Below are 13,706 nucleotides of genomic sequence, written 5' to 3'. Positions count from 1 at the left end.
TCAATCTTTGATGATAAAGACATAGCAGAACACATTGTCGTCCTTGAAATCTTCTGGGTTCCTATTTTGGATCACTTCCTCCACCTGAGCATAAAATTCATTCACAATCAGTTCTTTCTCATCTTTACTTCTAGTTCCTGAAAGTCCTGTCAGAAAGGTACTGTTGCTCCAACAGCGATTGGCTGACACGTATCGTCTGGCAAATTCAACCCTGTCATCCACACCTTCCTCTTCCTTCCTTTTTCTCCATTCCATGTACATTTTGCAAGGAACGAATACCTGTTTAGCTGATAAAAGACGTAAACTGCTTTTACTCACCTTTGAATCCGGATCGTCAAACGGTGCTTTCAGTAGAGTTAAACTCTTGTCACAAAGTGCCATATTTGTATTCATGAGTTCATGTTGGGAAATCTTGCCACTATCGTGGAATGATTTCCACACCGTATTCAAAATTGACAGGAAGTTTTCACCGGCACACTTTACTTCTCCTGATGAAGTAGTGTAGTTGGTAGTTGTAGACACGACTAATAATCCCCCTTTTCTCAGCTCACGGCTTCTCAAGATAAGGAATGTTTCCCAATCCTCTGAAGCTTGTTTCTCGAGCATATACCTGGCACCATCACCTGTGTTTGGAAATGAGAAAATATCGTCCTTATTAACGGGAGGTTTTCCGGAAAGCCACTGTACAGCTACTCCACTGTATATTATGTGCATTGAATCAGCCGGGACACACTGCTTGTAAAAATGTGTCCCCGATGCAAAAGCAAAGACGTTCTCAATATGCTGGAGGTAGGTTGGTGGTTCAGGGATTAGACCAGAAAGACGTCTAAATAGGGAGTTGAAGTCGTTGGCCTCTTGGTCCTCATAGATGATCTGGAACTGCACATTAGGGCCATGGTGCTCTTTCAGACTCTCAATTAGCTTTTTCATAATTGCCATGGAAGCTGCACCATCGGCAGTTCCATAGTCACCGATACTGTATATAGAAGTCTTGTCAGGGAAGGGAACATTTTTAGCAAGCTTCAAGAAGTCATTCGTTTCAAAAAGGACTGAACATCTGTCCCAGGTTGTCGCAAGGTTAGCACCATAATTTCCCATGCCTGCCTCTCCGTATGGCAGATGAGCGCCATTGTCACAGATATTTCCAGCTGCCATGCTATTGAGACTAATCTTTTCAACGTCGTGGAGAGGATGGATGTCTGTTCTGTATAGCAGGCTGTTTTCAACTTACGTGACTAGAGGAGGATATTGTTACATCGATTATGCATTTCATTGTTCCAGCGCGTGTTTATGAATATCCTTCGCATGGATGCAGACCTCTGTCTCAATGGGGATCAGACAATTAGAATAAAACAAAGTATTAGTGAGTGAGTGAGTGAGTGAGTGAGTGAGTGAGTGAGTGAGATAATACTTAGTAAAACTTTTAACGTCACATCGGCAATATCTCAGCCATATCGCGACGGGAACGTAACATTGAAATGGAATATATGAGTATTATAAAAAAAAATTCCTCAAAGGAGTGAGTGAGTGAGTTTAGTTTTACGCCGCACTCAGCAATATTCCAGCTATATGGCGGCGGTCCTCAAAGGACAGCGAAAGAACTAGAATATCATAGAAAAGAAGGTTAAACTAGTAATTATACCTAAGACAGAGGACAATACAATATAAAAATGAGCTATAGATTGCTAACAACTGAAGGTAGATCACCATACTAGGGACCATGGGGATTTAGAGTACTTTTGCTACCTGCATGGACCCTAGCTGGATTTACACCATCCCCTCAGCCGCCAGCAATTTGGGAAATCTAGCCATACAATAATTATACCTAAAACAGGTTATCTATAGAGGACAATACAATATAAAAATGAGCTATATATTGCTAACAACCGTAGGTAGATCTCATTACTAGGGACCGTGGGGACTTACAGTACTTTTGCTACCTGCATGGACCCTAGCTGGATTTACACCATCCCCTCAGCCGCCAACAATTTGGGAAATCTAGCCATACAATAAAAAGACACTTGTTCTACGATTAAAAACCTGGAAATATAGAATTTAATTTGAATGTTTGTGAACTAATTAAAATACATTCAACCATAAAATCAATTTCTTTTAAGAAACCAATAATTAAATGAGAATTAACGTTTGTAAAAAGATCCTTAATTGTTTCAACTGTAAAATACTTATCCCTTGTGATGAAGAATTCAACACAGTCAAGCAGAATATGCTTGACCGTGACTCTCTCATCACAAGGGATACAAAATGGAGGATCCTCAGTGCGTAAGTGAGTTAATATTTAGCGTTACATCAGCAGTATCTAAGCCATATCGTGACCAGAACATTTAATACTGAAATGAAATATATGCCTATTATAAAACCTGTCAACGAAGGACAGTAAAACAACTAGAATATCACAGAGTAGAATATAAAACTAGTAACTATACCTAAAAGAATTTATCTATAGAGGACAATACAATATAAAAAATACTAGAGACCATGGGGACTTACAGTACTTTGGCTACCTGCATGGTCCCTAGCTGGATTTACATCATCCCCTCAGACGTCAGCAATTCGGGAAATCTAGCCATTCAGTAAAGGGCACTTATTCTACGATTAAGAAACAACATGGAAAGTTTGAATTTACTTTGAATGTTTGTGGACTTACGTACCCTCTCAGGAGGACAATAATTTTACGGTACTTCAACCCCCTTTGAGGATACAGCCACTAACGAGCACAATTACGAAGTTAAACTTCCAATAATAAAAACGTATCTATTTACAATTCCTTTATTAAATCTAATGCTTTTAAAAGTGCAATGATTAAATGAGGGTGAGTGAGTGAGTTAGTATTTAACGGCACATATAGAAGCCATATTGTGACCAGAACATACGTGACATGAAATATATGTGCATATTATAAAGAACCCGTCGATGAAGGATAGCAAAACCACTAGACTATCACAGTTAGTATTAAACCTAGCGTGGAAACTTAAAAAAGAACAGTATCACTATTTGGACAGTACAATATAAAAACAGGCCATAGATCGCCAACAACAGAGGGTAGATCACCATACTAGGGACCAAGGGGACTTACAGTACCTCTGTTACTTGCATGGTCCCTAGCCCGATTTACACCATCCCCTCAGCTGCTGGCGACTGTATGGAAGATTAGCCACAAATTACAATGACACATATTCTACAGCTAAAAAAGTGGAATATTAAATCTATTTCCAAATGCTTTGGGACTTACGTACCCTCTCAGGAGGACAATAATTTACAAGTCCTCAAACAGATCTAATTCTTTTAAAAACGCAGTGATTAAATGATAACTAACATTACTAAAAAGATCCTTCATAGTTCTTGATTTAAAATAGTTATCCCTTGTGATGGAATATTCAACACAGTCAAGCAAAACATGTTTGACTGTAATTCTTTCATCACAAGGGATACAAAACGGAGGATCCTCACCTTTTAACAAGTGCTCATGTGTATACCGCATACGGCCAATACCACATCGTCGCATAATGACCTCCTCAAATCTGGACTGACAACCCAAGTAGGTGTAACCAATATACGGTTTAATTTCATGTAATTTATTGATACCTACTTGGGTGTCCCACTTCTTCTGCATCAGATCACGGATATAAGATCTAATTGTAGCTTTATAATCTGAATATGGAATAAGAAGTGGTGTCACAGACTTGTTGAGTGCTGCCTTGACAGTAAGATCAGCCAGTGTATTTCCTGAAATGCCGACGTGGCTGGGTAAGCAACAGAGGACGATGTCGTATTGGCCAGTAGCAAGATGATTATGCAATTCAATAATTTCAATTAAAAGTGGGTGTTTACAAGACAAATGTTTAATAGCCTGAGGACAAGAAAGAGAGTCGGAATAGATTATATATTGTTTACGTTTAGGGTGTCTGGCGTTAGCTTCAGCTGTAAATATAGAACTATTATCTGGTAATCTAGAAGATATTGTTCTGGATCCAACGACAATGGCACAAGCCACAGCGCCACCGTCCTAGGACCCATCTGTAAATAAGGATTTATAATGGCTATATTTATGTTTCAATTGATTATATTTTTGTTTATACTGTAATTCATTCGTTTCTGACTTTTTAAATGTAGTTAATGTTACGTCAACTTGTGGCCTAACCAATTGCCAAGGAGGAGAAGAAAGAAGACGGGAAGGCGATATACTTTCCAGCTCAATGCCGGCTGTAGAAATAAATGGTTTAATTCTGTGCCCTAGAGGCGGATCAAGAGAAGACTTTTTGTTATACAAATCCTCATACAGAGGATTGAAAACACTGTTATTGGCAGGGTTAGATTCGTTAGAATATAATTTGGTAATGTATTGTAAAGACAACTTTAAACGTCGTTGTGCAATTGATGGTTCATCGGCCTCAACATATAGACTGTCAACAGCAGAAGTTCTGAAGGACCCAAGACAAAGTCTTAGACCCTGGTGATGGACTGAATCTAACAGTTTTAGGTTGCTTTTGCAGGCTCCACCATACACAATAGAACCGTAATCAAGTTTCGAACGAACCAGTGATCGATAGAGGTGTAGGAGGGTAGCTTGATCCCCTCCCCACTTAGAATTGGAAACAACTTTTAATAGATCCAATGCTTTCAAGCATTTATTCCTGAGGTACTTAATGTGTGGAAGTTAAATAGGAGTCGAATATTATACCCAAGAACTTGGCCTCCTTGACAACTTTGATGGGAGTGCCATTTAAAAACAGTTCTGGGTCCTTATGTTGCTTATATTTTCTACAGAAGTGTAGACAATTTAAATCCATTTTCGAGACACCATTTATCTATTTTGTTTAAACACAACTGCATTTGGCGTTCAATAGTGGTCATATTTTTACCGTGACATGAAATATTAAAATCATCCACGAAAAGTGATCCATCTGTTGAATCATTTAAAACCTTGGACAAACTCTTGATCTTAATGCTAAAGAGTGTAACAGACAAAATACATCCTTTTGGGACACCCTGATCCTGATTATAATGATCAGACAGGGTTGAACCCACTCTGATTTGAAATTACCAGTCTTTTAAAAAGTTGTATGTAAATTGAGGCAAACGGCCTCGCAATCCAAAGTCATATAAATCTTTTAAGATACCATATTTTCAAGTAGTGTCGTATGCTCTTTCGAGATCAAAATAGATAGACACAACATGTTGTTTATTGATTAGTGCGTTTCTAACTAATAATTCCAAACGCACTAAGTGATTGACGGTACTTCTGTTTTTACGGAAACCACATTGTATATCTGTTATAAGGTTATTAGTTTCCAAGTAACAAACACGTCGATTATTTATCATGCGTTCCATGGTTTTGCAAACACAGCTAGTTAATGAAACTGGTCTATAATTAGAAAGATCGGTAATATCACGTCCAGGTTTAGCAATTGAAACAATAATAGCATCACGCCATGAAGAAGGAAATTCCCCGGATGCCCAAATACTATCAAAGATATTTAAAAGTGTCTCTAAACACGATTCTGGTAAGTGCTTCAGGAGCTGATAATGTATGTTATCAACACCTGTAGCAGCATCGTGAGCTTGGTCAAGAGCTTTATAAAGCTCGTGAATAGAAAACAATTCATTATAGTCTTCCCTATTATCCGTGTCGAAATTAAGAGGTTTCTTTTCTTGTTGCAGTTGATAATTTTGAAATTGGGGTTCAAAGTTAGAGGTGGAAAAGTGTTTAGCTAAAGTTTCACCTAAGTAGAAGTAGTTCATGTACTAAATTGTGGGGCACTGTGACAGTTAAACAGCCTGGAATAGTAGGTGAAGGATCACGACCAGATACTTCAGCCTGAGGCTATGGACCAAGTGTCGACGACCAGGTGAGACAAACAGCTTAAAGATGTCGGTACGACATACCTGACAGAAAACGTGATGATAGGGTCACGAATTGGGTCAGGGGGCTCAAAGTAGGACACACACTTCTGCCCATAAGAACGAAGGTTTTTCTGAAGGGAAGAGACAGAGGCGGCAGACAGCGTCAGGCAGACGACCGAGACACAACCAACAACCTCTCCAGCAGCCCGCAGCAGAAAAGGTCCCGAGTGAGACTGAGGGTCAGAGCCAGAGACAGAACCATCGCCCGTTTAAACCTGTACTTTCTCCTTACAATAAAATTAGCCTGGATTGACGAAACGTGTTGTGTTACATGCCTGGTTTAGAGCCTTTACCTTTGAATTTTTGTACCATATTCCACACCTTGGACATGGGCGTGCGCGAATTGATGTTTGACACATAATTCTACCGAGATTGACTTTTACTTTGTTTAAAAGTATGCCGAGCTTTCGCATTTAAGATCTTAAATTTATTGAGATTATGGACCATGGGATGGCTACGGAAATAGTGTTCAGCCTTTTTCCGTGCCTTTCTTGCTTGTTTGCAGTTGTTATCAAACCATGGTTTTCGTATGTGAGGAACAGCATAAGACTTAGTTATAAATACATCAGCAATTACATTTAGTTCATCAGAAAAACATTTGATGGGATCAGGAATGCCCATGAAAAGTTCGGGTTTCAATTTGTTAGTGCAAAGAGTTTCATATAAATGCCAGTCAGCATTTTGGAAATTCCACCGTGATGACGAGGGGATATCAGATGGGGACACAGGTTTCAATATAGTTGGGAAGTGGTCACTTTTACAGAGGTCACCGTGGACTGACCATGTGAAGTCATTCAACAAAGTTGAATCTGTGAGAGACAGGTCTAAACATGAATATGTACCTGTACCAGGATGTAGGTAAGTTTCTGATTCATCATCATTAAAGATGCACAAGTTGTTATCAGATATGAATTCTTCAATCACTTTTCCTTTTTGATTAATATGTGAACTTCCCCATAACGGATTATGTCCATTTAGGTCACCCATTATGATAAATGGTTTAGGAAGCTGGTCGTATAACTTTTGAAGTTCAAGCTTCTGAATATTTGAAGAGGGAGGAAGGTATAGAGGACAAAGTGTGAAGGTAATTTGCAGTGTAAGACGAACTGCTACAGCTTGCAGGTTTGTTGTCAGGGGAATAGGACTTTGAATAACACCCTGTCGTACCAGAATTGGAGCTCCACCAGTAGTTCTGTCACCTGGTGGGGAAAATGAATGAAAAGAATTATAACGTCTTAAATCACACTTACCTGTATGTTTTAGGTATTTCTCCTGTAAACGAATAGCTGATGGACTTATATCGGCTGTTAATGATTGCAGTTCATGGAAATTATGTTTAAGGCCTCTGTAGTTCCACTGAAGAAGATTGGAATGGCACATGGTGGTTCTATCGGTGAACGCGAGGAGTAGTTACTAGAACTACTACTCCGTTCTGAACAAGGAGCAAAATCCATCTCAAGAGGGTAAAAAAAGTCGCGTAGATCTACTGATGATGATTTATTAGGACTGGGAATCTTGGTTTTAATTTTCTCGAGTTGTTTTTTCTTTTGTTTGGACACTTCCACCGATGATTTTTAAAGCTTTTGTTTCAGGAACAGGTGTAGATTGAGATGCACATTCATCACTGTCTGAAACGCTCGTCTGGCTAATAGATGATTGAGTTAAAAGCTTTGGGTTTTCCGATTTGGCCCATGTCAGATCAGTCTGACATGCAATCGAGCTAGTGGAGATGGAGCGGGACACGGCTGCTGCATATGTTTGATTGAGTGAGGTAATCGGCCAGCAACTACCTTTTTCGCTTCTTGAAAGGAAATGTTGTTTTGACATTTAACTGTCAACACATCCTTTTCAAATATCCAGGAAGGGCAAATTCTGGATGACGCGTCATGTTGACCCTTACAGTTTACACAGTGGAGGTGTGTTGGAGGTTTGCTCTACAACCAGAGCTGTCATGACTCCCTCTACAACGATGACACACAGCCGGACGATTGTATGATTTGGAACCATGTCCAAATTTCTGACAGTTGTAACACCGGAGTGGATTTGGGATGTACACCTCCACCCCGATGTTAAAATAGCCTGCTTTTATGGATCTAGGGATAGATGACAAAGAACATGTATGCAGGTAGGTATTTGTTGGGACAGTTACTTCTCCATCTCTTCTCGAAAATCTGATGTGACGTGCTGTCCTTTAAGTTCTGTTAGTATTTCATCCTCTGTCATTTCTGCTAAGCAACGTGCTCTATCATGAATGATCCCCCGACTGGAATTTAACGTTCTGTGCACAGAGACAGTAACTTCAGTGTTTGCAAAAAGTGAACATTTCAAAAGATTTGTTGCTCGCTGCTGCCGTGCGCACTCTACTAAAAGAGCACCACTCCGGAGCCGTGAAACATTTGATACCTCGCCACAAATACCTTCAATTGCTTTGGATATTGCAAAAGGGTTTATTTTCAAGGGGAGTCCACTTTTAGATTCTACAACAAGAAATCTTGCCCAAGAATTGGAAGGTTTTGGAAGAGAAATATCATCATCAGAAGACAATATCTCAGCCTCCAAACGTATATCTTTCCCATTTCGATTAGAACCAGAATACTTGTGAGCCAAGATTATGTGAAAGAGATTCGGCAGCCCTGCTCCCCACCCACCATGGAGTGTCAACAAGGACGGTGTCTAACTGCATCGGGCCTCCAGCATGCAAACACAAGGATACAGGAATGCTATACTCCAGCGAATATGACACGAATAGCTATATCTGTTTACTAAGTTTATCGTCAGGCTGGTTTTGTCCATAAAAATAACTTAGAAACGTATAGAACACAGTGGTCAACATCACCAGATTGGCCCATGAGCCACCGCCTTCTGGCACAGGACTCTAGGCAATATAATATCAGGAATAATTGTAATTTCAAAAAGCCAAGACCAAATAATATATTAGCTTTGTGCAATACTACTCACTATGCACAGGGCCTGGCATGACCATCAGATTGGTAGAACCGGGCCCATTCTACCACCCGTCTAGGTGAAGTCAGGGCCAAAGTGGTGTGTTGAGCAACAAGAACACGGTTCCGGGAACCTATTGCCCTCAACCACCAGGATCCTCTCCTCCACCGACACGGGGCCGCAACCCACGGCAAACGGGTTGGTGGACCAATATGCCCCCGGGTCCACAACGGGGGTGTTGGCGAGCTCTTGGCGTTACCCAGCACCCACCACGAGGAGGTGGCTCGCCACGGGTGCCAATAGTTTTAAGGATAACAGGGCTTTGGAGTACATTATGTCTCACAAGGATGGATGATCCTCCCGTGGCCTTATCACCCGGAGGAGAAAAAGAATGGTATGCATTGAGGTGACACAAACTGAAATTATCTGTCTGCTTTAGATATGTTTCTTGAAGACAGAATGCTGATGGACTAATGTCCTGGACCAATAGCAGTAAGTCGTTAAAGTTTGTCTTCAGTCCTCGGCAATTCCACTGTGTAATATTTGTTTTGAGAATCTATCTTTTGGGAGGCATGATTGGGGATCCACCCCGTACCTTTTAAGAGGGCGATACGCTTTGCGCCCGTGGCTGGATGTTTTCAGCCACATCCATTCTTTCAAGAGATCCAAACCTATTAAATAGTTGGATCGAATTATCTGACTCCTTTGAAATCCTATCACTTTCATGTCCTTTCGAAGATTCCATTCTTGAATTGCTTTGTTTAATATTTAACGTCACATCGGGAATATTTCAGCCACGTCGTGACGAGAACATTTAACACTGAAATGGAAGATATGTATTCCATAAATAAGCATGTCGTCAAAGGACAGTAAAACAACTAGAATATCACAGTTACAATTTAAAACTAGAGTGGAAAGTTAAAACTAATATCACTATCTGGCCAAAACAATATAAAAACAGGCTATAGATCTCCAACAACTGAAGGTAGATCACCATACCAGGGACCACGGGGACTTACAGTACCTTTGCTACCTACATGGACCCTAGTTGGATTTACATCATCCCTTCAGCCGCTGGAGATTGTATGAAATGCTTGCCAAACTTAAAATAACATGAATACTACGATTAAAAAACTGGTAGACTTAAATTTACATCAGATGTTTTGGGACTTATGAGTGAGTGAGTTATAATTTAACGTAACATCAGCAATATTTCAGCTATGTCGTGACGAGAATAAATATGATTTTACAGAACATGTAGATATTATAAAACCCGTCATCAAAGTATGGTAAAATAACTAGAGTATCACAATTCAAGTCTAAAACTAGCATACGAAGTTAAAACTACGGCACAATTTGGACAATACATAATATAAAAGTAGGCTATAGATCACCAACAACTGAAGATAGATCACCATACTAGGAACCAAGGGGACTTACATTACTTAAGGTACCTGCATGGTCCCTAGCTGGATTTACACCATCCTCTCAGCTGCTGGCGATTGTAGGAAAATGTAGCCGAAATTTATAATGACAAAAATACTACGTTTAAACTACTGGTAAGTATAAATTTCACTTTGAAAGTTTGGGGACTTAAGCACCCTTTCAGGGGGACAATAATTTTACGCTGCTTTAACCCCCTTTGAGGGTAGGGCTACTAACAATTGCAGTTGACAATTCACACTACCATGTTTAAAATATCAACTTTCTATTTACAAAACATATTATTCAAAATTTATCTAATAATTCTATTTCTTTTATAAATACAATGATTAAATGATAATTAACATTAAAAAGATCCTGTTTTGACAGTAAAACATTACTCCCTTGTGATGGCAAAATCAATACAGTCAAGCAAGATATGCTTGACCGTGATTCCTTCATCACTAGGGATAAAAAACGGAGGATCCTCACCTATTCTAGAAAAGATTGTTCTCGATCCAATGACAGCGGCACAAGCTACTGCGCCAACATCCTTGAACCCATCTGTAATACATAATTTGTATGTATTATATTTATGTTTTAATTGAATAAATTCTTGTTTATATTGTAATTCATTAGTTTCTGATTTTGTAAACTCTGTAAGTGTCAGGTCAACATGTGGCCTCACCAAATGCCAAGGAGGAGAAGAAAAAAGCCGTGAAGGAGAAATATTCTCCAGCACAATCCCAGCTGCAGAAATGAATAGTTTGATTCTTAAACCAAGAGGTGGAACAAGTGAAGTTCTTTTATATACAAATCCTCATAAAGAGGATTAAAAACGCAGTTATGAGCAAGATTGGATTTCATTAGAATATAACTTTGTGATATATTGTAAAGATAAGTTGATACGGCGTAGTTTTAAAGATGGCTCATCGGCCTCAACGTAGATACTGTCAATGGGAGATGTTCTGAAAGATCCAAGATAAAGTCTCAGACTTTGGTGATGAATTGAATCTAATAGTTTTAGGCTGCTTTTGCAGACTCCACCATATACTATGGAGCCATAATCAAGTTTTGACCGGATGAGAGATCTGTATAAATGAAGGAGTGTAGTTTGATCCCCTTGTTATAGTGTCTACTTCAGGACAGCCGTGTCCAAATATTTCTACTGACCAAAAACTATGTGGCCAGGCTATATGATATTTAGTTATTATTATTCAATGTGCAATCTTGACCTTTATCACTACCGCAGAGTACATTGTTTTGTCAGCTACCTTGTTCCTCTTTGTCACTTCCATTAATTACTGTATATGACATTTATGGCCTTTATTGGTCATCCCCCTTGGCTGTGTCTGTCATCACATCAGCTGTAGAAGGAAGTGCTATTAGCTTCTCTATCTGTCCATTGTTGAATCTTTGCCTGTCTATTGTTGTTAAAAACTATATATATGTATGCTCACATCTATACTGTACGTGAGACACGTGAGACAGGTGAGATGTGAGTGTGGAGACCGGCATTCCGATTGTCTTTGTAGGGACGACCGTGAGCAGGATTATGCCGCTCGCAGGAAAGGCCCTTGGGTTGAGCTGGAAGTCCGCTCACGTCATTCATGTATTCGTGCTTGTCATGCCTTGTGAAACCAACTAAAGAAGTCTGAACAACTAAACTATGCCTTCGTCTTCGCCAACGTATTCATTCATCATTTCGTCAAATTATTGCATGTATGTAATTCTCCAGTCATCCTATATGCATGCCTGTAACGGGATCATATGTAGTTGGTACGTCGACTGGGGATCGGCTCATGGATAGGATGACTATTATTGACCATGCGTTCCGTGGTTTTACAAACGCAGCTTGTTAAAGAAATTGGTTTATAGTTAGATGGATCTGTGTTGTCTCGGCCAGGCTTAGGTATTGGTACAACAATGGCATGATGCCACGAAGGAGGAAAGTGTCCTGTAGTCCAAATATGATAAAAAAAACGTTCAAAAGTGTCTCAAGGCAGGCATTGGGTAAATGTTTCAGGTGCTGGTAGTGAATATTATCTGCTCCAGTTGCCGTATCATGAGCTTGCGCCAAGGCCGTATTCAGCTCATGCAGTGAAAATACTTCATTATGGTCTTCACCATTTTCGGAATGAAAGTTGAGTTTCAACTTTTCTTGAAGAGTTTTATATCTCTGAAACTTCGGAAGATAATTTGATGAAGAAGAATGACTAGCTTAAGTTTCACCCAACTTGTTGGCAATGTCAATTTTATCTGTTAACATGTCATGTCCATCTTTAAGATGATGAACGCTAGAATTTCTACCTTTTCCCTTGATTCTCTGTATCATGTTCCACACCTTCGTCACTGGTGTACGTGAATTAATGTTTGGCACAAAGGTCTTCCAAGACTGTCGTTTACTTTGTTTAAAAGTACGCCGAGCCTTGACATTATTTATTTTAACATTATATAAATTGTGAACTGTAGGATGTCGTCGAAAGTACTTCTCTGCCTTTTTCCTGCTCTTCCTTGCCTGTTTACAATCATCAGAAAACCATGGTTTACGGCAATGAGGTTTAGCAGAGGACTTGGGAACAGTTTCATCAGCCATATCATTCAGTGTATCCGAGAACAACTGAATAGTATCATTTTACAAAAATGTCAGATTTCAATTTGTCTGCACAAAATGTTTGAAAGAAAGGCCAGTTGGCCTTATCAAAGTTCCACCTTGTTGCAGGTAGGTCATCAGTCGGATTTAAAGCGGAGAGAATTGTCGAAAAATGATCACTACCACAAAGGTCATCATGGACCGACCATTCAAACTCGTTATAAATATTTGGATCTGAGAGTGATAAGTCAAGTTCAAAATAAGTCAGGTTCCAGTTCCAGGATGTAAATATGTGGCTGATCCATCATTAAATAGACATAGATTATTGTTAGAAATGAAGTCTTCAAGGATTTTGCCTTTATTATTAATATTAGTACTTCCCCACAAAGGATTATGTCCATTCAGAACACCCATAATTATAAAGGGTTTGGGAAGTTGGTCAAATAGATTCTGAAGATCGGACTGCTGAAGATCTGAAGAAGGGGAAATACACAAAGAGCAAAGCGTAAAGGTTAAATGAAGAGTAAGACGGACTGCAACAGCCTGAAGATTGGTTTTAAGATGACGATTCTAAATGTTGAAGGGCTCTGGTCTTTCTTCTCAATTTTTTATTCGTCCTGGCTGGTTGTTCTCAGTTTGTGAGGCTGATGATCGCTGACAATCTTGTGATGAGTGAGTCGCGTCATCTAAGGTTATTTGAGAATCCTTTATCCAAGATATTTCAATCTGACAAGATGTTGAAACGAGGGTAGCTTTTTGACAGAAGAGGGAAGAGGAGAAGACACTGTGGCAGAACAGGTAGGAACTGTTGCTGGTTTTGACTGAG

The 13,706-nt window shown here is 39.5% G+C and overlaps 1 protein-coding gene across 1 annotated transcript; it reads right to left on the bottom strand.

Moving 5' to 3' along the window:
- On the bottom strand, positions 1–1,155 carry LOC137265116 (uncharacterized). The gene has a single exon (XM_067800421.1). It carries the CDS (start codon positions 1,153–1,155, stop codon positions 1–3), a length of 1,155 nt encoding a protein of 384 aa, XP_067656522.1.
- Positions 1,156–13,706: the final 12,551 nt, after the last annotated feature.

Source organism: Haliotis asinina, chromosome 15 (genome assembly GCF_037392515.1).
Source record: "Haliotis asinina isolate JCU_RB_2024 chromosome 15, JCU_Hal_asi_v2, whole genome shotgun sequence".
NCBI lineage: Eukaryota > Metazoa > Mollusca > Gastropoda > Lepetellida > Haliotidae > Haliotis > Haliotis asinina.
Note: the sequence above shows the minus strand (reverse complement) of the source record. Positions and strands in the feature narration are given on the sequence as shown.

Bases quoted from the DNA above. Each gene is read 5' to 3' on its own strand.
- LOC137265116 (XM_067800421.1), bottom strand. From the start codon at position 1,155: ATGGCAGCTGGAAATATCTGTGACAATGGCGCTCATCTGCCATACGGA.